This window comes from Berghia stephanieae, chromosome 15 (genome assembly GCF_034508935.2).
Source record: "Berghia stephanieae isolate SIO BIC M18660-M18661 chromosome 15, UCSD_Bste_1.3, whole genome shotgun sequence".
In the NCBI taxonomy this organism is placed as follows: Eukaryota; Metazoa; Mollusca; class Gastropoda; order Nudibranchia; family Aeolidiidae; genus Berghia; species Berghia stephanieae.
In genome coordinates, this window is record NC_088374.1 from 16,542,479 (window position 1) to 16,567,478 (window position 25,000).

Consider the following 25,000-nt stretch of genomic DNA (forward strand, 5'->3'; position numbering starts at 1 on the left):
GCCGAAGCCATCGTTAACTAAAAGCCACTGACCAAAAAAATGTCGTCAAAATGCCAGTCTTTGGACACAAAAAGAAAATAAATCGTGAGTTATATTCAATAGTTCAACCAATGAAATAACTTGTTTCCATTAGCTCTACTAATGACAACTCACTATGCGGTGCAAAAAACAAATAATGACGTCAAAATGCCAGTCTTTTTGGGTTTCAGTCTCAGGTTATAACATAACGATGGCTACGGCTAGACACCACAATTAATCTCATCTATTTATACAACCACAGAATTTGAAAAGAAATTTAGCATTTTTTTTTTCAGTGGGGACTTACCACCTGTTCAACACCTGTTGTGGTAACGAAACCAAAACCGCAGAGCATAATTAATAGTTTGTTTTGTGACGAAGCTTATGGGAGGGTTTGCGACGGTGCACGAGTGCGGTACGGAATTTGCTTTTTGGGTCGATCGTTGTAACATAGTAGTGTGAGCACCATTAGAAGATGCTGCACTTTTAACACTTTCCTTACCACCTACAGCAAAATCGTCACATTTGTTACGATACAATAAAATAATTTTTTTTTTCTTATTCAGATTTATTTTGTACATCAAAATAATTTTTGTTTAATTAATAAGAACATAAAGTTGTTTTATATAGAGATTGATTTGAGTTTTAAAAATCAATTTTTCTGCTGGGTAAGCCTGCAATTTTTGGGAAGATACTGAAATTGGCCCGTAAGTAGAGAATTAAACATACAGACATATGTTAACCCTCTCCTTACCAACTATAGGAAAACCGTCACACGATACAGCCAACATTTTTAAAATTCAAATTTCTTTTTGTACATCATAAAATTTAAATGAACAATGTGTTGTAGAATATGTTTAGCTAAATAAATTATGTATGGCAAGAACTTATTGCTATTATGACTGAGTGATAAAAAAACAACAATTTGTGTCAGTTGGGTGTGAAGTTTTGGGGAAAATCCTAAAAAATGGCTAGTAAGGAAAGAGTTAAAGTAAACGTTTAACTCACTCAACCCTAACACCGACTATATCCGTAGTTTACCCGGGGTTACTTTAACCCCATGCCTATTTATTACATTTTTCTGAGACAAATTATAGGCGTAGTATCAAAGCTAATGTTTTTAGTTTTTGCATGTTAATGATAGTTGAATAAAACTATCTATGTACATGCTCAATTTTAATACATTTTCTCTGATTTTGAAATGTAGCAAAAATCTCTAGGATTGAGTGAGTTTATCCGTTGCAGTTACTTACCTTTATCAAATCAATGCCGAGAATCTCGTTCCCGTTTCCCTTGTTTTTGAATGTTTACTCCAAATTGAAAACACAATGGATGTAGATTACAATATTATTAGGATTATCAAAAAGCACTAAGTATATTAGCGAGTACAGAGAAGAAATAAATAAGTACTAGTTTTTTGTGTGTTTTTTCTTGTCTATGTATATATAATGTGCTGCGGGGGTGTGTTCTGTGTGACGTACGTCGTATGTGTGAACGTGTGATATTATATTGGCTAAAATGTGCTGACTAGACAAAAGATGTGGTTCTTTTCCCCTCTCACTTCTCTCTCTCTCTCTCCCTCTAAAACACTCGCTTCTCTAACACACACTAAAACACACACACACACACACACACAAATATATATATATTTTTAGCACACACAGACAGACAAAGGAACACACGCGTAGCATTGTTCTGTCGTACTCTAAAATAAGAAAAATACGTTTTCCAAAAAAATCCCCAAAAACAACAAATATGGCCAAAAAAAACAACAACAACATATTCTTCAAATATCAAGGGATTGAAATGTCCAGTATCTTGCTGTCCATGAAACCTTCCGTGAAGTCCCAGGTTCGAGATTTTTTTTTTAAAAAAGAAGAATTTGATTTAATGGCTCGATATTTGAAGGACAGGCAGGTTTTCTGTCCAAATTCTTCAAAATGTCTTTTTTATTATTATTATTATTCAGAGTATAGGAGAGCATGTTATGCATATGGTACGGCCATTGACATGTCATGTCGTTTGCCATTGCTCTAGACGTGCATGACGTCACGCGTTTTGTATAACATTGTACTTATAGATCATTCTGGCTGTCAAATGACATTGCGATATTAGCACATCAGAGATCCCCCCAGCAGGTAAACATATATAGGGAATGAGATTAGCGGAAGAGTAGCGTCCCTTGATTGGACGTCACCCATAGTTTGTGACGTCACAGGCGGAAAAGTTATTAGAGAGAGAACGTCATGTTGGTTGTGCGCATGCGTCTCTCGTCCTCGACGGCGGAAAAGTTATTAAAGAGAGAACGTCATGTTGGTTGTGCGCATGCGTCTCTCGTCCTCGGACGCATGCGCACAACCAACATGACGTTCTCTCTCTAATAACTTTTCCGCCGGTGACGTCACAGACTATGGGTGACGTCCAATCAAGGGACGCTACTCTTCCGCTAATCTCATTCCTTATAGATAGAATGCGCTTGGCCAAGGAGTTCACAACATTGCCATCCGGAAGTATAACGGACCAACACACAAACTCTGTGTAACCATGAACTTTTATAGTCTGATTAATACAGTTTAGTGAGAACAACTCACAAACGCGGATGGCAAAAACAATAACAAAGGCCTTAGTGACGTCATCTGCATACTATCTATAGCCTGACACTGACCAAAAAATGACGTCAAAATGCCAGTCTTTTGCTACAAAAGAAAACAAATCGTGAGTTGTATTCAATAGTTCAACCAATGGGACCACTTGTGTCCATGAGCTCTACTAACGACAACTCACAAGGCGGTGCAAAAACTAAATAATGACGTCAAACTGCCTGTCCTTTTGGATTTCAGTATCAGGCTATAACACATAACGATGGCTACGTTCAGTGTCAGGCTAAAACTTAACGATGGCTACTTTCTGATGAGGCAGTTATTTTATTTTTATTTCTGTTCATTACTTTTTACAGTCAACAGCTTCCAGTATCTTTGTATTCACTCTCCCGGGAAATTGGTCCTTTTTAACTCTCTCCTTACCAGCCATTTTCAGGATTTTCCCCAAAACTTCACTTCCAACTAACACAAAAATATATATTTTACCACTCAAACAAATAAAAGTGAAGTTCTTGCGATACATAACTTCTTTAGTAAAACATGCTCTAATAATACACTTTCAGTTTTTAAATTTTGGATGATGTACAAAAGAAATTTGAACAAGAAAAATGTTGGTTGTATCGTAACAAATGTGACGATTTTTCTATGCGTGATAAGGAGAAGGTTAAAGAATGGGTACTATTTATTTATCGGGAAAACCGATAAACATTATCTAGATAAGTGATACCAACCTACAAGAGGGTGTGGATTGTAGACGGTAATTAACAAAAAGGAATAATATAATAGCTTGCAAAAAAAAAAACAAAAAAAAAAAATAATACAAAAAAAAAAAAAAAAAAAAAACAAACAAAAATGGGGCATTTCGGGCTCAAAACCCTTCATCAGCCAACAAAAAAAACAAAACAAAACAATGAAAACATAAATGACGTCGATCTGTCTTTTTAGTAATGTATTCATGTTTGTATAGGGTTTTTTTTATTTTGGTTGTTGGTGGTGGCTGAAGAAGGGTTTCGAGCCCGAAACGGTCCGTATTTGGTACTGTGTTCTTTTTTTAAAATTTTATATTCATTTTTATTTTATAATATTCACGCAACTTGATTCATCGTGAGACAAGGAAAATTAGATAGGTAATTATTCACTCTGAGGACGAAAAGTAAATAAAACAGAAATCGGTTTTGGTGATAAATAAATATTTTGCATTGGAAAACTTTGGACTGATATCTTACCAGCAATAAATATAAATATAAAAATAAATATAAATAAATATACAAATAAATAAATAAATAAATAAATAAATAAATAAATAAATAAATAAATATTATCGATTGAATCAATGCCATTGCTGTGTTGTGACGAAGCTTCCGGGTAGGTTTGCGACGGTGCACGAGTGCGGTAAAGAATTTGCTGATTGGGTCGATCGTCATAACATAGTAGTGTGAGTGTGAGTATGAACACCATTAGAAGCTGCTACCATTGCCGTGTTCAGTTATATGTTGGAGCCTAGAGAGTCACATCGTAGCCATCGTAAAGTTATAGCTTGACACTAGAACCGTAGCCATCGTCAAGTTATAGCCTGACACTAGAACCTTAGCCATCGTTAAGTTATAGCCTGACACTAGAACCGTAGCCATCGTAAAGTTATAGCCTGACACTAGAACCGTAGCCATCGTTAAGTTATAGCCTGACACTAGAACCGTAGCCATCGTAAAGTTATAGCCTGACACTAGAACCGTAGCCATCGTAAAGTTATAGCCTGACACTAGAACCGTAGCCATCGTAAAGTTATAGCCTGACACTAGAACCTTAGCCATCGTAAAGTTATAGCCTGACACTAGAACCGTAGCCATCGTAAAGTTAATTATAGCCTGACATTAGAACCGTAGCCAACGTAAAGTTATAGCCTGACACTAGAACCGTAACCATCGTAAAGTTATAGCCTGACACTAGAACCGTAGCCATCGTAAAGTTATAGCCTGATACTAGAACCGTAGCCATCGTAGCCTGACACTATAACCGTAGCCAACGTAAAGTTATAGCCTGACACTAGAACCGTAGCCATCGTAAAGTTATAGTCTGACACTGACCAAAAAATGACGTCAAAATTTCAGTCTTTATGGCACAAAAGAAAACAAATCTTGAGTTGTATTCAATAGTTCAACCAATGAAATAACTTGTTTCCTTGAGCTCTACTAACGACAACTCACTAAACGTTGCACAAACCTAAAAAATGACGTCAAACTGCCTGTCCTAGAGGGTTCTTGTGTCAGGCTATAGATAGTATGCGCTTGGCTAAGAAGCTCATAACATTGCCATCCGGAAGTATAACGGACCAACACACAAAATTGTGTGTATCCATGAACGTTTATGGTCGGGTTAATACAGTTCAGTGAGCATTACTCATAAACGCGGATGGCAAAAAACAATAACAAAGACCTGAGTGACGTCATCTGCATACTATCTATAATATGTTAACGATGGCTACGGTCAGAGGCGGAAAAAGGCATATCGGAGCCGAATCGTTTTTTTATGACTCGCTTTTATGACACTCGCTTTCGGATCGAAAGGTCCAGGGTTCGAATCTCGCTAGGTGCATAGTTGATTGAGTCCTTGAAAAAGGCTCTTCACTCACATTCTCTCACCGTACTCAGGTTTAAAATGAGTCACTGGCCATTAACAGCGTTGTCTCTGTCAGAAAAAAAAAAGTTAGGAATTGTTACAATTTTTCGGACAGAGAAAACGCAATTAACGGTCAGGTACTCATTTTACACCAGAGTACGGTGTGAGAATGTGAGTAAAGAGCCTTTTCCAAGGCGGACTCAACTATGCGCCGAGCGAAACTCGAACCCAGGACCTTCCCATCCGAAAGCGAGTGTCATACTTACTACTAGACCACATAGCCGCAATTTAAGCCACGGAACCACAGATGAACAGAAACATTAAATTTTGATTTAATATGAAGAAAAACTTCAAAGGATATCTCGAATTGTCTTAACGTTAATTCTCTCCTTACCAGCTATTTTCAGAACTTTACAATTTACTTCATACTCACCCAACACAAAAATAAATTTTTGAAATAGATTAGTAACGAGTATATTCTATAATTTGTTCAGAAAAATTAGCTTTGCAACACAGTGTCGAATTTTCATAGCTATATCTAAATATAACAACACAGTGTCGAGATTTTAGAGCTATAACTAGAAACGAAATGAAATCAGAATAAGAAAATTGTTGGCTGCATCGTAACGAATATGACGATTTTCCTATGAAGTCCTAGGTGTTAACCCTCTCCTTACCAACTATAGGAAAATCGTCATATTCGTTACGATACAACCAACATTTTTCTTATTCAAATTTCTTATGTACGTCATAAAATTTAAAGAAAATGAACAGTGTGTTGTAGAGCATGTTTTGCTAAAGAAATTATTTATCGCAAGAACTTACTGCTATTATATTTAAGTGATAAAAATATAATTTTGTGTTAGTTTGGTGTGAAGTATTGGGGAAAATTCTGAAAATGGCTGGTAAGGAGAGAGTTAATGATGTAAGTGAGTTACATGGACTATATTTGTCCGGATGTGTTTGTACATATGTGACCCATCGTCTCAAAACGGTATTATGTCGAATCGAACCAGATGCTTAAAAGTCGAATTTAATGTTAAACTGGTCAAAATTATAAATCGTTAGCATTAGCACCCTAAAATATGGTATCCATTCTCCTCAATAAACCGTATAAATCAACACAAGTTTGATATTTCTGACTATAAACTCAATCTTCAACATCTTAACCAATCCGACTTAATACCGTTTTGAGGCAAAGGGTCACATATGTAAAACAAAGTACATCCATGCGTCGGTGTAGAGATAGAGCGAAGATGCCGTCACGCAGGCCTTTGTTATTGGGTTGTTCTTTTTTGTTTTTGTTTTTTTTTTTTAGTTTTTTTTTTTTTTTTGCCAACTACGTTTATGAGTTATTCTGACTGAACTGTTTAAACCAGATCATAAACGTTCAAGGTAACATATAGATAGTTCGAAGATGACGTCACTCTGGTCTTTGTTATTGTTTTTTTTTGCCATCCGCGTTTATGAGTAATGCTCACTGAAGTATAATAACTCGACTATAAACACTCATGGATACACACAGTTTTGTGTGTCGGTCCGTTATACGTCCGGATGGCAATGTTATGAGCTTCTTAGCCAAGCGCATACTGTCTATAGTTTTGTACTTTGGTTGGGAGCCATCGTTAACATGATATAGCCTGACACTAGAACCATGGCCTTCGTAAAGTTATGGCCTGACACTGACCAAAAAATGACATCAAAATGCCAGTCTTTGGCCACAAAAAAAACAAACAAATCGTGAGTTGTATTCTATGGTTCAACCAATGAAATTACTTTTTTTCATGAGCTTTACTTACGAAAACTCACTAGGCGGTGCAAAAAAAAACAACAAATAATGACGTCAAACTGCCAGTCCTTTTGGATTTCAGTGTCAGCGTAGCCATCGTTATGTTATAGCCTGACACTGAAACCCAAAAGGACTGGCAGTTTGACGTCATTATTTGGTTTTTGCACCACCTAGTGAGTTGTCGTTAGTAGAGCTCATGGAAACAAGTTCTTTCACTGGCTGAACTATTGAATACAACTCACGATTTGTTTTCCTTTGTGGCAAAAGACTGGCATTTTGACGTCATTTTTTGGTCAGTGTCAGGCCATAACTTTACGAAGGCCACAGTGTCAGGCTATAACATAACGATGGCTACGCTGGAACCCTCTAGGACTGGCAGTTTGACGTCATTTTTTAAAGGTAGTGTAGCGTCAAGTTAGTTGTCTCTATCTCTCCCTCTCTTTTATTACATTTGTGTATACAGCATTTCTCTCTGTCTCCTCCACCTCTCTCTCTCTCTCTCTCTCTCTCTCTCTCTCTCTCTCTCTCTCTCTCTCTCTCTCTCTCTCTCTCTCGCTATTTCTCTCTTTCTATCTATCTATCTACCTATATATATATATATATATATATATATATATATATATATATATATATATATATATATATATATATATATATATATATATATATATATATATATATTATATATTATTTCTTCCTTACACACAGACCACGTAGCCGCATATTATATATATATATATATATATATATATATATATATATATATATATATATATATATATATATATATATATATATATATATATATATATATATTTATATATATATATATATATATATATATATATATATAATATATATAATATGCGGCTACGTGGTCTTGTGGTAAGACACTCGCTTTCGTATCGGAAGGTCCTGGGTTTGAGGCTCTTTAATCGCATTCTCTCTGGTAACTCGAAATGTGTTCTTTGCTGGTTTAAAAAAAATCCTTCAGCATTGCTTCTCTTCAAATACGAATACAACGGGTTTCTATTTTTATTTACTAGTCCCACTGACGCATTCTTAGAATCTCATGGAAAGATAAAATAAAAAACGAGGAGGTATTAAAAGAAATTGGAGTACGACCAACTTTGGTAAACACCATCAGAAAAAGACAGTTAAAATTTCTCGGACATATTTACAGAAAAAAACGGTATTGAAAAGATTGTACTTACGGGTAAAGTTGCTGGGAAGAAAAGAAGAGGGAGACTGAGGATAGATTATATTGACAATCTGAACAGATGGATTGGTGGAGGAGGAACAGGAATCGAGCTATTGAGAAGATCTGAGGACAGATATGGTTAGAGGGACATGATCGCCGATGTCTGCAACAGGCCTGGCACTTGATGATGATCAATTTGATATATTTTTATTCTCTGTTTTAATTTGGCATTTCTCTACACCCTATATTTCTCATCATTATTGACATAAGTGCTTTGTGCCAAAACTTCTTTGATTGTTATTCAAACTGATACAAGTACAACTTTTTTGTTGTGGTTCTTGTCATTTCCGTTGACAATTGACAATCTGAACAGATGGATTGGTGGAGGAGGAACAGGAATCGAGATATTGAGAAGATCTGAGGACAGATATGGTTGGAGGGACATGATCGCCGATGTCTGGCACTTGATGATGATGAACCCACTGTCCCCGTTGTATCCGAGTTTCACGTTAGTGGGTGTTGATATCCGCGAGGCGCCAAACCACCGGCTTCAGTCGAAGAACTGCCTCATCCCTCGTGGGGGCGGGGACGTACACTCCTCTAAGCACGGTGAGAAGTTGCCAGGCTTTGATACCAGTAAGAGCAGACACTGGGTGGCTGCGAATCGGCTTCGGTCGAGGAGCTGGATAACGGCCAGTGCGCTTCATAGGTGGGGTCTTTCTACCTGTCCAACATGTACTCGCTCTGGGCAGGCACGAACCTGAGACGGCAGAGCATCTAGTCGAACGGTGTGTTGTGACGATGCTACCCGGCGGGTTTGCGACGGTGCACGAATGCGGACCAGACTTTGATGATTTGGTCGATCGTCATAACATAGTAGTGTGAAAACCATAAGAGGCTGCTGCCATACCACCGGCATCAGTCGAGGACCTGCCTCATGGCATAATCGCTTCATCAGTGGGGACGTTCCACCTGCCCAGCATGTACTTACGGATGTGAACAAGAACCCGAAACCGCAGAGCATATAGTCAGTATGTGCTTGGCTAAGAAGCTCATAACATTGCCATCCGGAAGTATAACGGACCAACACACAAAACTGTGTGTATCCATGAACGTTTATAGTCAGGTTAATACAGTTCAGTGAGCGTTTACTCATAAACGCGGATGGCAAAAAACAATAACAAAGACCTGAGTGACGTCATCTTCGAACTATCTATAGTCGAACTGTGCGTTGTGACGAAGCTTCCGGGTGGGTTCGCGACGGTGCACGAGTGCGGTACGGACTTAACTGATTTGGTCGATCGTCATTACATAATAGTGTGAACACCATTAGAAGCTGCTGTCGTACCACCAATGACGCAATAAACGAAAGATCCCCACCTGCCACACACGCACACACACACACACACACACACACACAAACACACAAAACAAGAAGCAACGGCCATCTGTTGATCTTCCATTTTGTTGTCCGGGAATGAAACATGTTGTCCATCACAGTCGACCCTTCCCTCTTTGACAATGTAAAAACATACATAATCTGGCTTTCTTTCCTCTATAGATAGCATGCGCTTGGCTAAGAAGCTCACAATATTGCCATCCGGAAGTATAACGGACCAACACACAAACTCTGTGTAACCATGAACTTTTATACGCTGGTTAATACAGTTTAGTGAGAACAACTCACAAACGCGGATGGCAAAAACAATAACAAAGGCTCGAGTGACGTCATCCGCATACTATCTATAGGGATTGAGATTAGCGGAAGAGTAGCGTCCCTTGATTGGACGTTACCGGTGGAGGAGTTATTTAGTAAACAAACCATCTTATATTTTAAATTTGTAGTCTACATCATAGTTGACATTTCATAATGGAGAAAACTACAGAAAAGATCTATCTACGTTGATTATGATGTGCATTTTTGTACAGATGAATAATAAATTTTGTATTTGGAGCGGCTTGGCTTGTAGTTGGTTTGTTTACAAATAACTTCTCCGCCGGTGACGTCCAACCAAGGGACGCTACTCTTCCGCTAATCTCATTCCCTATAATATTACTCCAAGAGGCGTAGTGATTAATTCGTCGTGCTTAGGATTACAACATTTTTTGTTTTGTTTTTGTTTTTGTGATTGGACTTGTATCAAATAAAGAGTGAATTTATGTTTGAAGTCAAATATTGACTCGTCTCATGACCGTGACCGATGGAAACAATTGACGACATGGATGGAGAGAGTAGCTATACTTATCGACTATGACTGAATCGCACAATTCTCAGCCAGCGCCTTTCGGACTGCGAGGTTTACTACTACTACTACTACTACTACTACTACTACTACTACTACTACTACTACTACTACTACGACTACGACTACTACTACTACTACTACTACTACTACTACTACTACTACTACTACTACTACTACTACTACTACTACTACTACTACTACTTTTGAAATACTTTGTCCTTGCTTGAACTTAGGCGGAAGATTTTTTAAATAAAAACAACGCTGACTGGCTCAGTGTGTTGTTGTTGTTGGAGAGTAGGTGTGCTGCCATTTCGAGGTCGGTGGAATTATTTTCCAGCGATAGGCTTCTTCCGTGGTCATGTGTAAATTTGAAAATTACACTTTAAAATCATGTTATGACAAAACGAAAATTTCGGAAAAAAGATCAAGAACAAAATTTGGTGATAGATCGTTTGCTTGTTTCGGCCCCAAGATTTAGAATGAACTACCACGTGGTCTGAGGGAGTGCAAGTCTTTACCTACCTTTAAAAAGAATCTCAAGACACATTTTTACTGTATTTGTTTTTATTGTCTCTATGAATCCTTGATTTGGCTATGATTTTTTTTTTTTAATTTCAATTAAATTTGATAATTTATATTGTAAAGTGCACAGGGCTTGTGTTTTACACGAGAATGAGCGCTGTATAAATGTGTATTATTATTATTATTATTATTATTATTATTATTATTATTATTATTATTATTATTATTATTATTATTATTATTATTATTATTATTATTATTATTATTATTATTATTATTATTATTATTATTCCCAATTTTTAAAAAACTGGGCCCGGTCAGTCGAATGGCACTTTACCGTCCAACCAACAATGTTTCTGGGAACCTCCCTCCCCAAGCAGAGTTCGTTACGTTGTCCGAGTCACATGTAAAAAAAAAAAAAAAAAGGAACCCCATATTTTGACCCTTCGCCTCAAAACGGTACAAAGTCGGATTTTTTAAGTTGTTGAAAATTGAATTTATAGCCAGAAATATCAGACTTGTGTTGAGTTTTTCCGATTTGTTGAGGAGAATGGATACCATATTTTAGGGTGCTAATGCTAACAATTTATCATTTTGACCAGTTTAACATTAAATTCGACTTTTAAGCATCTGGTTCGTTCCGAGATAATACCGTTTTGAGACGATGGGTCACATTTATTAGGTTTAGATGAGATGTATTGACATTTAAAATTTTAAATTATTTTTTTTTAAATTTGAGCTTTGATATAGCGCAATATCCACATGAAATGCTCAAAGCGCTTTACAAGGGGTCTCTGGCCAGCAGCAACACGTAATATATTATAGAACGAAACATGACGCCTGTTAGGCGATACTACATTTTTTTTCTGACAGAGACAACGCTTTCAACGGCCATGTATTCATTTTACACATGAGTACGGTGAGAGAATTTGAGTAAAGAGCTATTTCCAAGGACTCAACTATGCGCGCGAGCCTTCCGATCCGAAAGCGAGTGTCATACCACTAGACCATATAGCCGCAGCAGAGGGTTAAGGAGAGTGTTAAGATATGGGGAATGATGTGGGCATCGTTCTTTCCAATGTAGCAGCAGCCTCTTATGGTTCACACTACTATGTTATGACGATCGACCCAATCAGCAAAGTCTGGTCCGCATTCGTGCACCGTCGCGAACCCGTCCGGTAGCATCGCCACAACACACCGTTCAACATGATGCTCTGCCGTTTAGGGTTCTTGCCCACAGCGGGGACATGTAGGACAGGTAGAAAGTTCCCACTGATGAAGCGCATTTGCTGTAAGGCAGCTCCTCGACCGGAGCCGATTCGCAGCTACCCAGTGTCTCCTCTTACTGGTACCAAAGCCTGGCAACTTCTCACCAAGCTTAGAGGAGTGTACGTCCCCGCCCCCACGAGGGATTGAATTCGTCCAAACCGACTTCCATCTCGTATATGCAATTCTGTCTGTAGTCAGGAAACCTGCGTACAAGGGTTGTCGGGACTTATTCCGGCTCGAAACGGGGCCGTCCATAATGCGCTTCAGAGGGGTCGGTGAACAGAGGTCCTTGGGCATAATCTCTCCGCATGTTTCGTTGGAATTCGTGCCGGATATCTCTCATCAATTTCTTCTTTTTCATCAAATTATCATCATCATCATCATTATCATCATCATCATCATCATCATCATCATCATCATCATCATCATCATCATCATCATCATCATCATCATCATCATCATCATCATCATTATCATCATCATTGCCATCATGACAAATTCTCAGATACAAGCACTCAGATGGCCGACTCATGTCCAATAACAACTCAACGCACACTGCATTCATCACGCGACACACCTCACACCTCACACGACACAAACTAAAGTGAACACTACAGTTTAGGGTCTCTCACAAATACTGGGTAGCTGCAAATAGACTACGGTCAAAACATACAAGAACAGCTGCCAACATGCCCAAATGGGGGCTACAAGAATCACCAACATGCCCAAAGTGCAACCAAGAACCACAAGATGCAAACCACCTCGTACTAGATTGCCCAGAGACAAAACTTGAGGGGGGATTTGAAACCATCAACAAATGTGATGAAGAATTCCGAACCTGGAAAGATACCTTGAACATAGAAGTGGAGCCGAACGATACTACTACTACTACTACTACTACTACTACTACTACTACTACTACTACTACTACTACTGCTGCTGCTGCTGCTGCTGCTACTGCTACTGCTACTACTACTACTACTACTACTACTACTACTACTACTACTACTACTCTACTACTATACTACTATACTACTACTACTACTACTACTACTACTACTACTACTACTACTACTACTACTACTACTACTACTACTACTACTACTACTACTACTACTACTACAAATTCAGTAATTTTCTTCCTGTACTTGTCCATGATGACAGCTCACATGAAAGTTGGGCAATGCTTGAAATCGCGGCACACTTTTCCGAACTGTTTCGTTACGACTCTGACATGTTACCTGAGGCAGGTCCAGGTGGCCCTCCAAATTGTTGTATTCACATTCGCTTGTCTCGTGTGATGTTTGCCGTCTTTCGAAGGTCGTTTATCGTCAGAATTTATGACCACCCTCCCCCCCCCCCTCACCACCCCGCTGACATTAATATAAACACACACACACACATATAGATAGTATGCGCTTGGCTAAGATGCTCATAACATTGTCATCCGGAAGTATAACGGACCAATACACAAAACGGTGTGTATCCATGAACGTTTATAGTCAGGTTAATACAGTTCAGTGAGCATTAGTCATAAACGAGGATGGCAAAACACAATAGCAAAGACCTGAGTGACGTCATCTTCGAACTATCTATACCCACTCACACAGACATACAATCTCCTTGCATTCATCCCTCTCACCTGTCCGTTCCCTCCTCTGTCATTAGGTTTATTCTATTTTTTTTAAAATCAAGTAAAAATACGAATACGGTTCCAATATCCTGAGAAAAATTTGAATAGGATTCAATAGTTGTAACGTCACTTCCTTCCTAATGACGCATGGTAACTTAGCAACACTGGCTCTAAACTATCGGAACAATGGCTGACGCCCGTATGAAATATTTCTCCGGCGAGCATAAAAGCGTATTCAGAGGGAGAAAAACATAAAGTTGATCATGTTTTGAATTTTACACGTTCTGATTACAAGACATATGAAAAGTTTTAGCCAGCTTGAAGAATAAAAAGTTATGATTTTCTATGTTTAGAACCAAGATGGCCGCCGTGACGTCAGACTACTGAATCCAATTGAGAGTGGTAAAAAAAAAACATAATCCAGTTCCACGTACCATGCTTGGGTCCGATAGCTCAGTTGGTAGAGCACTCGCTTCACACGCAAAGCGACGTACATCGATTCCGGGTGTAGTCGAGATTATAATTTTTGAACCCCCGGCCCTGTACATCCAGCTGTGATTGGGTAGCTGGGTCTGTTAGATCTGGTGGAATGTTCTTTGCGATTTGACTAGCTTCCATACCAATGGGTAGCAAGCAATTCAGTAGTCTGATGTCACGTCTCCCATCAACGGCGGCCATCTTGGTTCTAAACAAAGAAAATCATTACTTTTTATTCTTCATGCTGGCTAGAACTTTTCATATGTCTTGTGATCAGAATGTGTAAAAGTCAAAACATGATCAAATGTATTGGTTTTTTTCCTCTGGATACGCTTTAATGCTCGCCGGCGAAATATTTCATAAGGGCGTCCGCCATTGTTCCCATTGTTTAGAGCCAGTGTTACTAAGTTACCATGCGTCATTAGGAAGGAAGTGACGTTACCACTGTTGAAGAGTATTGAGAGTGGTAAAAAAATATAATTCATTTTCACCTACCATGCTTGGGTCCCGATAGCTCAGTTGGTAGAGCACTCGCTTCACACGCAAAGCGACCGATATCAATCCCAGGTGTAGTCGAGATTATAATTTCTGAACCCCGCCCTGTACATCCAGCTGTGATTGGGTAGCTGGGTCTGTAAGATCTGATGGAATGTTCTTTGCGATTTGACTAGCGTCCATACCAATGGGTAGCAAGCAATTGCTATTGTCTGTTTCATGCTATCGAAACCTGGATAAACTCCAGCTCCATCGGCCCAATGGCTCTGAAGGATTACTTACCATACAAAGATGACGCTGAGTAGTTGAACTAGATACTTCCCGTAGAACTTAATTGCTACCGTAGTAGATTTGTGTTGCAGACGACGAGCACAAAACAGGGAAGTAAAAAAAAAATTGAGCTTTATGTAGCGCAATATCCACTAAATGTGCTTAAAGCGCTTTACAAGGGGTCCCTGGTCAACAGCAACATTTAACATGTAGGCCTGTTTTGCGATATTACAATTTTTTGGACAAAGACAACGCTGTTAACGGCCCGGTACTCATTTTTTTTACACCTGAGTACGGTGAGAGAAAGTGAGTAAAGAGCCTTTACCAAGGACTCAACTATGCGCCGAGTGCGTGGCTCGAACCCAGGACCTTTCGATCCAAAAGCGAGTGTCATACCACTAGACCACATAGCCGCAAGTAAATGGGAATCTCGGGAATGACCAAGTGTCTGATTACATAATTCTTTTCATTGTGAACAAATGTCAAAGCTGCCCTAGCGCCCACCTGTATATTATAACGACCACTTCTACATAATGACCAGCTCTGTCGACACCTTTGACCTTTTATATAGCATGATATCTACTAAACGTGCTCAAGGTGCCTTATAAAGGCTCCATGGCCAACAGCAACACTTTACATGTAGGACGGGACATGACGCCTATTAGGCGCCATTACAATTTTTTCGGACAGAGACAACGCTGTTAACGGCCAGGTACTCATTTTACATCTGCCTACCTACCTCTATATTTGACCTCTGTATAACTGAAACCTCCCTAGGGCGAGTGGTATGACACTCGCTTTCGGATAGGAAGGTCCTGGGTTCGTGCCTCGCTCGGCGCATAGTTGAGTCCTTGGAGAAGGCTCTTTACTCACATTCTCTCACCGTACTCAGGTATCTGGCCGTTAACAGCGTTGTCTCTGTCCGAAAAAAAAATATAACATCGCCTAACAGGCATCATGTCCCGTCCTAAATGTTAAATATTGCTGTTGGCCAGGGACTCCTTCTAAAGCGCTTTGAGCACACTTAGTAGATATTGCACTATATAAAAGCTCAATTTTTTAATAGCTGAATCTAAAAGTCGTAATCTTAACGGGCAAATACCTCCTATAGCGACAACTTGACCTGAAGACCACGTGATTGAACTTCGCTACCATTTGCCAAACAAAGTTAATACCTTGCGATAGGTGATCTCAAACTTAGTATTTTGATAGTGTGCTCTTGGAATCTACAACATCTGTTCCCTATTTGAGCCAATTCCCCTTTGTCTTCCTTTTTCTTGGATGCTTTAATTGTAATTCTAGAACTTTTTTACTTTCCCATTTTCTTCCCTTTTACTGGCGCTGACATGACCTTAATATGTTGCTAGTGCCGTAAAACCCTTAAAAAACAAAAACAAACAAACAAACAAACCTAACATCATTTCGTTTTGTTTGTTTACTAGCTAATCTGTTGTAAGTTATTGAGTAGGCTATCATCGCCTAGTGTGTGTGTGTGTGTGTGTGTGTGTTCACACATTCACACATGTTCCAGTATTGCCAATTATTCTATGATTGTATTTTTCGATTGATACATTTTTCCTGACTTTCAAAGTTGTGTAAAACTGTCTGTAAATGATACAATACAAGCTATATGAGATTCTGTAATTATAAACTATTGTATAAGGCATTTAAAGGATAATTCCTATTAAGCCTTTAATAAGATAAGATAAGAAGATAAGATAATTAATTGCATTCCATTCAACTTTGATCTAACGACATTCCGTGTGATGGCAATTAAGGTAATACACAATAGGCTGCCATGGCAGTTTGTTTTGGGTTTTTTTTTGTTGCATTGCTTGCGGCCCCAAAAAATCGCAAAATATCACTGTTATGCCTTGCGGCCGCAATATCTGCAATTTTTTTGCAAAATCTGCTAATGTTTTTGCAAATTTTCGAGATTTTGCAAGAAAAGAAAATAGATCTAATATTTTTTTTTAAAAAATAAGATAATTAATGAAGATTAGTTTCTTTTCTACTATCCATTTTCTTCTTTTTTACTTGTACTGATATGACCTTACATTTGTTGCAAGCGCCGTGAAACCCTTAAAAACAAACAAATACCTTTCTTTTCATGAACTAATTATGGGGGCTTTTTTTGAAAATTAACCGCAAATTTTACTGTTTTAATTTTGCAAAATTAGGGATTTTTTTTGTTGCAAAAAGCCGCCATGTCAGACTAGGTGACAAAGACTGGCTCTTTGTGTCTTCCCGTGACTGCATGGTGAGTGACTTTGATATCTTGCGGCGACTCGCTGTCATTGGTGGATTGTAAATTGGATTCAGTAGTCTGATTTCACGCCGCCCGGCAACGGCGGCCATCTTGGTTCTAAACAAAGAAAATCATCACTTTTTATTCTTGATGCTGGCTAGAACTTTCATATGCCTTGTGATCAGAATGTATAAAAGTCAAAACATGATCAAATTTATGGGTTTTTCCCCCTATGGATACGCTTTTATGCTCGCCGGAGTACTATTTCATACGGGCGTCCGCCATTGTTCCGATAGTTTCGAGCCAGTGTTACTAAGTTACTATGCGTCATTAGGAAGGAAGTCACGTTACGACTGTTGAAGAGTATTGTGCAATCAATCGAGCTGTTTGGACGTCTGATTAGAATTATGTCCAATATGGTCATTTTTTAAACTTTAAAAAGCTCCACGTTGTTTTAAAAACAATTTTCTATCCATGACAACTTCAAAAAGAAATTAAATCAAAACTGAACGAGACAACTATACCCCTCTCTCTAAATAGTAACGCGTAATGATATCAAGTTTACAATAATAATGTGTGACGTCAGATTATCAAATGTTGAATTTCACTAAAATTTGATTTTTGAAAAAAGAAATATCATTCAAATGTTTCTGAAAATGTTTTTTACTCAGAGATGAAGTAATCGAATGGAATTAAGGGTAGAATACAAGATTTCTTACAATCTTGTGGTTTGAAATTCCAACTCTGTTCCCAACACGTGCTCGCAAGCTCGTGGAGCGGTTGGAAAAACGTCTGGAATTCCAAAAGGCAAGAGTGTAACTCACTCAATCCTGGAGATTTTTGCTACTTTTCAAAATTGGAAAATGTCTTTAAAATGAGCATGTACCTAGATAGTTTTATTCAACTTCCATTAACATGTAAAAATTAAAACCATTAGCTTTGATACTAGGGTCCACGCCTTTCATTTGCCTCGGAAAAATGTATTAAATATACATGGGGTAAAAGTAACCCGGGTAAACAACAGATATAGTCTGTGTTAGGGCTGAGTGTGTTAAGAATCGTAAATTAAATCCACTCTCCTCAGCCGAACTGTAATGGATGGGGAAATAACTGCGTGATTGTTGTCGTGTTCGTGTAGGATTGACAGAGTTATGTCCCATATCATTGCCTTGTCTCCAGAGAGAGAGAGAGAGAGAGAGAGAGAGAGAGAGAGGGGGGGAGAGAGATAGAGGGAGAGAGAGAGAAAGAAAGAGAGAGAGAGAGGCAGAGAGAGAGAGAGACAGAGAGAGAGAGAGAGAGAGAGACCGCGCCCTTGTTTATTATGTAACTTCCTCTCCGTGATAGTTATTGTGTTCTAAACGGCGTCACTGAACATCTTGTAATAAATGATCACTTTGAATCTCTATAATATCGTCTATCTGTTCAATCATCTATATAAACGATCATACTCCTCCTTTTTCTCATTATCATTAACACCCATCTCAGCTCTATCTACACCCTTATCATCACACACATCATTTTCATCACCATCGCCATCACGTGTTTTAACGCTAATGTAAGACAAGAATAATAATTGAGCTTTACATAACGCAATATCCACTAAACGTGCTCAAAGCGCTTTACATGGGTCCCTTGCCAACAGCAACATTTAATTTAACACGTATGACCGGACATAACGCCTGTTAAGCGAAATTACAAATTTTGGGACAAAAACAAAACTACCAGGTACTCATTTTACACCTGAGTACGGTGAGAAATGTGAGTAAAGAGCCTTTTCCAAGGACTCAACTATGTGCCGAGCTCGAGGCTCGAACCAAGGACCTTCCGATCCGAAAGCGAGTGTCATACCACTAGACCACATAGCCGCACAAGAATAAACAGGTGACACCACAAAAATTGTGAGCTCTTATACCTCTTCCCGAGCAAATGTAACACCTATCCAAACGAAATTAAACATTTCAAGGGAAATTACAGCAGTTTCGGAGAAAATTCAACTTTCCAATTGGATTCAGTAGTCTGATGTCACGCCCGTTACGACTGTTGAAGAGTATTCAAATCTAACCATCTCCTTACCACCCATAGGAAAATATTCACATTTGTTACGATGCAGCCAACAATTTTCTTATTCTGATTTCATTTTTTATAGTTATGGCTATAAAAACTCTACTCTGTGTTGCAGAGCTATTTTTTTTTTTTGAACAAAATATAGAATATACTCGATATTATTTTGTTTGAAAAATCTATTTTTGTGTTGGGTGAGTATGAAGTTTTGGGTAAAATTCTGAAAATAGCTGGTAAGGAGAGAGTTAAACATTGTCCAGTCCAAATTTGGCAAGTATACAAATAAATTCGGCATATTCAAATGTGACCCCTCGTGTCAAAGCGGTATTAAGTCGGGATGATTAAAATGCTGAAAATGGAATTTGTAGTCAGGGTTTATATGCTTTATAGAGGAGGAGGAATATATTTTACTGTGCTAAATACCAATGTGCCATACGAGTATTTTTGACCAGTTTAACTGTAATTTGACTTTTTAACATCTGGTCCATCCCGACATGATACCGTTTTGAGACGAGGGGTCACAAATAACATTTCGCCACTTTGAAAACCATAATGTTCTAGTCGATTATCAAGATGGTTTTCGGAAACATAGATCTTGTGAAAGCCAGCTCGTAAAAACCATAGAATAAATAGGAAAGGCATTAGACAGCAGAAAACAAATATATCTATTTGTTTCAGACTTTTCGAAGGCATTTGATAATACACCACATAGACGACTCCGGAACACCATGGAATTAAAAACATCGACCCAAAATCCCCAGAAAAGGCAATAGACGAAGAAACGACTCAAACAGAAAGAATAAAATTTATATTCTTGGCTTGAAGACTGTCTCTGCAATAGAACTCAGGAAGTAGAAGTGAGAAGTGCAAGGTTTTATCGGGAGTGCCTCAAGGAACTGTCCTTGGACTACTCTGCTTTTTAACAGTCATTAACGAATAAGGAAAAAACATATCAACTCTAACCAAGCTCAAACTGTTCGTCGATGACAGCCTTTTATTTCGACTCATTGAAATCCAGAACGAGACAGACACATTACAGAATGATACTGACTCACTTCTATCATGGGCACATAGATTATAATGATAATAACAATAATAAAAATTATGATTATTATCATTATTATTATTATTATTATTATTATTATTATTATTATTATTATTATTATTACTATTATTATTGTTATTATTATTATTGTTATTATTATTATTATTATTACTATTATTATTATTATTATTAATATTATTATTATTATTATTATTATTACTATTATTACTATTATTATCATTATTATTATTAATATTATTATTATTATAGAAAATTGTGGAATGACATGAAAGAAAGAGCTTCCTCTGTTGAAATCTTTAATATTTTTCTCTATAAAGCCATTTCGGCCCAATGACCCCCAATCCAAGAAATCGTACTTTCTAGTATAATTTTTTTTTGAAAGTCATGGGAGCAATTTGGACCCCAAATCGGAAAATCTCAAATTCGAGATGAGCATGCTCAGTATGAGTAAACTATGCACGTGACAAGCATGAAATTATGTATGGTCATGATCCTCATCATTTAAGAAAAGTCACCAAATTTCAGGTCTCTCTGTCAAAAATTGAATGTTTTATGAATAAAAACACACGCCTAGGACTTCTTTGGCCCTCAAGTATGAAAATAGGGTTAAGCATCAAAATGAGCATTATCTCTATTAACTTTCCGTGTGCTCGAGGTCATTGGTCATATTGCAAAATGTGCTCAAAGTAACCTACATAGTGAAAAGTGCTCACAGATTTTGAACTATCTAACATTACGATTGGTCATTGTGTTCTGCATGACACATGAATATGTTTACAATTTTCATAAACAATGCAGCGTGTTTATATTTGTTCAGAAATGTCCAATCGTTGGACAGCAGCAAATCACATGATTGATGACTCGGTTGGACGAAAACATGAATAAAGATCGCTCCCATTATCGTAATTTTGGAAAGGGTAAAAAATAAGTATGGACAAAGTCGAAACTGTCGATATCTAGATCAGAATACGTGACAACATCATGTTTAGATTTGTTGACAGTTTTCACACTTTATTTATTTCCTTTCTCTGTCTTGGTTAGCTTTTATTTTGATAATAAATTGGATTCAGTAGTCTGATGTCACGCCGTCCGGCAACGGCGGCCATCTTGGTTCTAAACAAAGAAAATCATTACGTTTTATTCTTCATGCTGGCTAGAACTTTTCATATACCTTGTGATCAGAATGTGTAAAAGTCAAAACATGATCAAATTTATGTTTTATTCCTCTGGTTACGCTTTTATGCGGGCCGGAGAAATATTTTATACGGGCGTCCGCCATTGTTCCGATAGTTTAGAGCCAGTGTTACTAAGTTACCATGCGTCATTAGGAAGGAAGTGACGTTACGACTGTTGAAGAGTATTATCTTATATTATATCTATTCACAAATACACACGTCTCGTGGACTCAAACACACAAACACACATAAAACAACACATTGACCGTAACTTTCGTAAACTCATAGCTTGACACTGACCAAAGAATTAGGTCAAAATATATGGCTAGTTCAGACAAAAAGGTAAACGAATCGTGAGTTGTTTTCAATTGTTAAACCAATGGGATCATTTGTTTCCTGGACGTCACGTCGCCCAGCTACGGTGGCCATCGTGGTTCTAAACAAAGAAAATCGGTTCTTTTTATTCTTCATGCTGGTAGAACTTTTCATATTTCATGTGATTAGAATGTATAAAATTCAAAACAATATCATATTTATAATGTTTTTCTCCTCTGGATACACTTTTATGCTCGTCGGCGAAATATTTCATAAGGGCGTCCGCCATTGTTCCGATAGTATAGAGCCAGTTACTAAGTTACCATGCGTCATTACGAGGGAAGTGATGGATGACTGTTGAAGCGTATTGACAACTTGCTGGACGCTACTTTCATCATCATCATCATCAAGTGCCAGGCTTGTTGCAGACATCGGCGATCATGTCCCTCCAACCATATCTGGCCTCAGATCTTCTCAATAGCTCGATTCGTGTTCCTCCTCCACCAATCCATCTGTTCAGATTGTAAATGTAATCTATTCTCTGTCTCTTTCTTCTTTATGACGACAACTAATAGGGAGCAATAATGCGATGACCCAGTAAAGTCTCCAATCTTCATGGAAGTATGGAACTAGTTCTTCAATAAATAAACTGTAAATATTCATTTATTTGTTTTGCAATCTTTCCAATATTCAGTTTATAGTGACAGTTTTAACTATTTTACAGTGTTGAACCAAAAAATAGAGGACGTTGTGACGTCACAACTTCTGCTTCCCAGCCACCATATCTACACATTAAATCATTGATACATTTCTTCAAGATTATTTTCCAAGACTCTGCATGGCGATATCGGGGACTCTGTCTCTGTAACGCTTGGTGACCTTGAAGCTACCGAAACCCAGGATTAATCCGACCAAAAGCATGCCAATTCCCAGTCCAGCCATAGCTCCTGAAATACACACAAATATATATATATATATATACATATATATATATATATATATATATATATATATATATATATATATATATATATATATACACACACACATAATGTAAGCAATGAGAGCACACTACAACAATATCACCACTACACAACGGAAGCAATGACATAAGGAGTTTAAACACCTCATACAGAATACATTTATTCTTCGGACATTATGCCGACTGAAGACGTGGATGAAAGCCACAGAAACGTACGTCTGGCCATATATAAGTGAGTGACATAATTTATATTATATATTTATATATATATATATATATATATATATATATATATATATATATATATATATATATATATATATATATATATATATATATATATATATATACATATATATAATATACCCCATATCTCAAAACTTTGATATGTTGAGCTGATTCAGATGCTTGAAAATGTGACTTATTGTCTAAAAAGGTATTGCGTCGGGAGCGACGTTGTTCTTATTGTATACTTATTTCCAGGTCTGGTAACCCAAATTGCTATGGGCTCATTGTTGTAATGGAAACAATCTCTATTGTTTTTATTTGTTTGGTTAAGGGTTTTATGGCGCTTGCAACACACCATCGGCGCCAGTAAAATGGAAGATAGTGGGATAGTCAAATAATTATAGAATTGCAATTAAAGCACCAATGAAAAAATATGACAATGAGGAATGGTTTAAATAGGGAACAATAAATGTAGATTCCAAGAGCATACATTTCGATGTACTTGGTTTGAGATCTCCTAAAAAGATATAGTTCCCTCTAAGAGAAAATTAAAAACAATAATAACAAAATTCCCTTTATTCATCCCCAAGGGGAAATTTGTCTGTAGGGTTTATTATTCCAAGGTAAAACTGGAATAACCCAGGCGTCAGCCGCCGAGCAGCGCCGCAAAGTGAGCTGGGGCAAGGTGACTTGCTCAAGGTCACACAACGCAGCGGAGGGTGATTGAACTCGGTACCTTTCGGGTACGAAGCAAAGGCCGTACCACTGAGCCACGCTTGAAACAAAATAAAAACAAATAAACAAAAATATCATTACAAACAAGAGAGATGGTTAACAAGGGAATAAAATATAATCACCCAAAACTAACATTATACATTTGATTGATTCTCCTTCAGCAATAGAATGTGGCAATGGCCAGGCTAAAACCAAGTAAATCCTATTCCAAGAAAAAGACAGAAGACAACTCAGAAAACAGATATATATATATAGGTCATAACAAGTGACCTCCTGCCCATCATGGGAGGTCAAAAGACCCCCATCCATATAAATAACTCTCAAACCAACGCAAAATGAAGACGTTAGTCAATCACAAAGTACTTTCCAATAGATCTAGCAGACCTAGCTACCCTGTCTCTGCTGGGTAGACGGGTGCTTCAGAAACAAACAAAAATAAATTTTAATTTCTACTTATTCGTCCAAACCAACTATATTCATCTCTGTTCCTAGTCAGGGAAGCTGCGTACAAGGTGTGACAACTTCTGCTTCCTATTATTGTTCTATGGGATGTGAGTTTTACTAGAGGTAAAGATAATGATTACCTGGACTAAAGAGGCTTGCACTCGATAACTGGGCTGTGGAGAATTGAAAAATGCATACATGTGATTGTGGTGGTGGAAGATGAGGGGGAAGGGGAGAATTAAGAGCCAAAACTGGTAGCCATTACATGAAAGACTCACAAAACAAAAAAAAAACAAAGTCCTCTTTAAGGCTCATCATGGACTAATAACGATCCCAATTGATCGCCTTATCCCCAACAAAAGAAAACAGCACTCATACCAGGCCCTGAGTCACGAGTTAATTCTCATCTCAACTCGTTTTTTCAAGCACCATCCGAATATGGAATTCTCTGCCTGAAAATATCTTAAAAAATCAGTGGCCAGATTGAATTTGACAGATAAATCAATAAAATCAAAATATAGGCCTAGGCATGTCCATTAATTTGTCCTCATAATACTCACAGTCGCGATTCTCCACGATGCACAGAATTGAGACTTAACCCCCTCCTTAC

General features: G+C 37.8%; 2 protein-coding genes across 2 annotated transcripts in view; both read right to left on the bottom strand.

Annotated features, from left to right (window-relative positions):
• LOC144960840 (uncharacterized) overlaps positions 1 to 1,518 on the bottom strand; it is a 26,035-nt gene extending 24,517 nt beyond the window's left edge. The window contains exon 1 of the mRNA XM_078894214.1: positions 1,272 to 1,518. The gene's annotated coding sequence lies outside the window, so the exon portion shown is untranslated. The remainder of the gene's footprint in view (positions 1 to 1,271) is intronic.
• A 19,977-nt stretch (positions 1,519 to 21,495) lies between these two features.
• The window catches only part of LOC144960866 (uncharacterized), a gene marked incomplete at its 5' end in the record, with an annotated part of 30,541 nt that continues 27,036 nt past the window's right edge, over positions 21,496 to 25,000 (bottom strand). Inside the window, 2 exon segments of the mRNA XM_078894262.1 lie at positions 21,496 to 22,948; positions 24,531 to 24,563. Coding sequence (XP_078750388.1) covers positions 22,821 to 22,948; positions 24,531 to 24,563 — 161 coding nt within the window.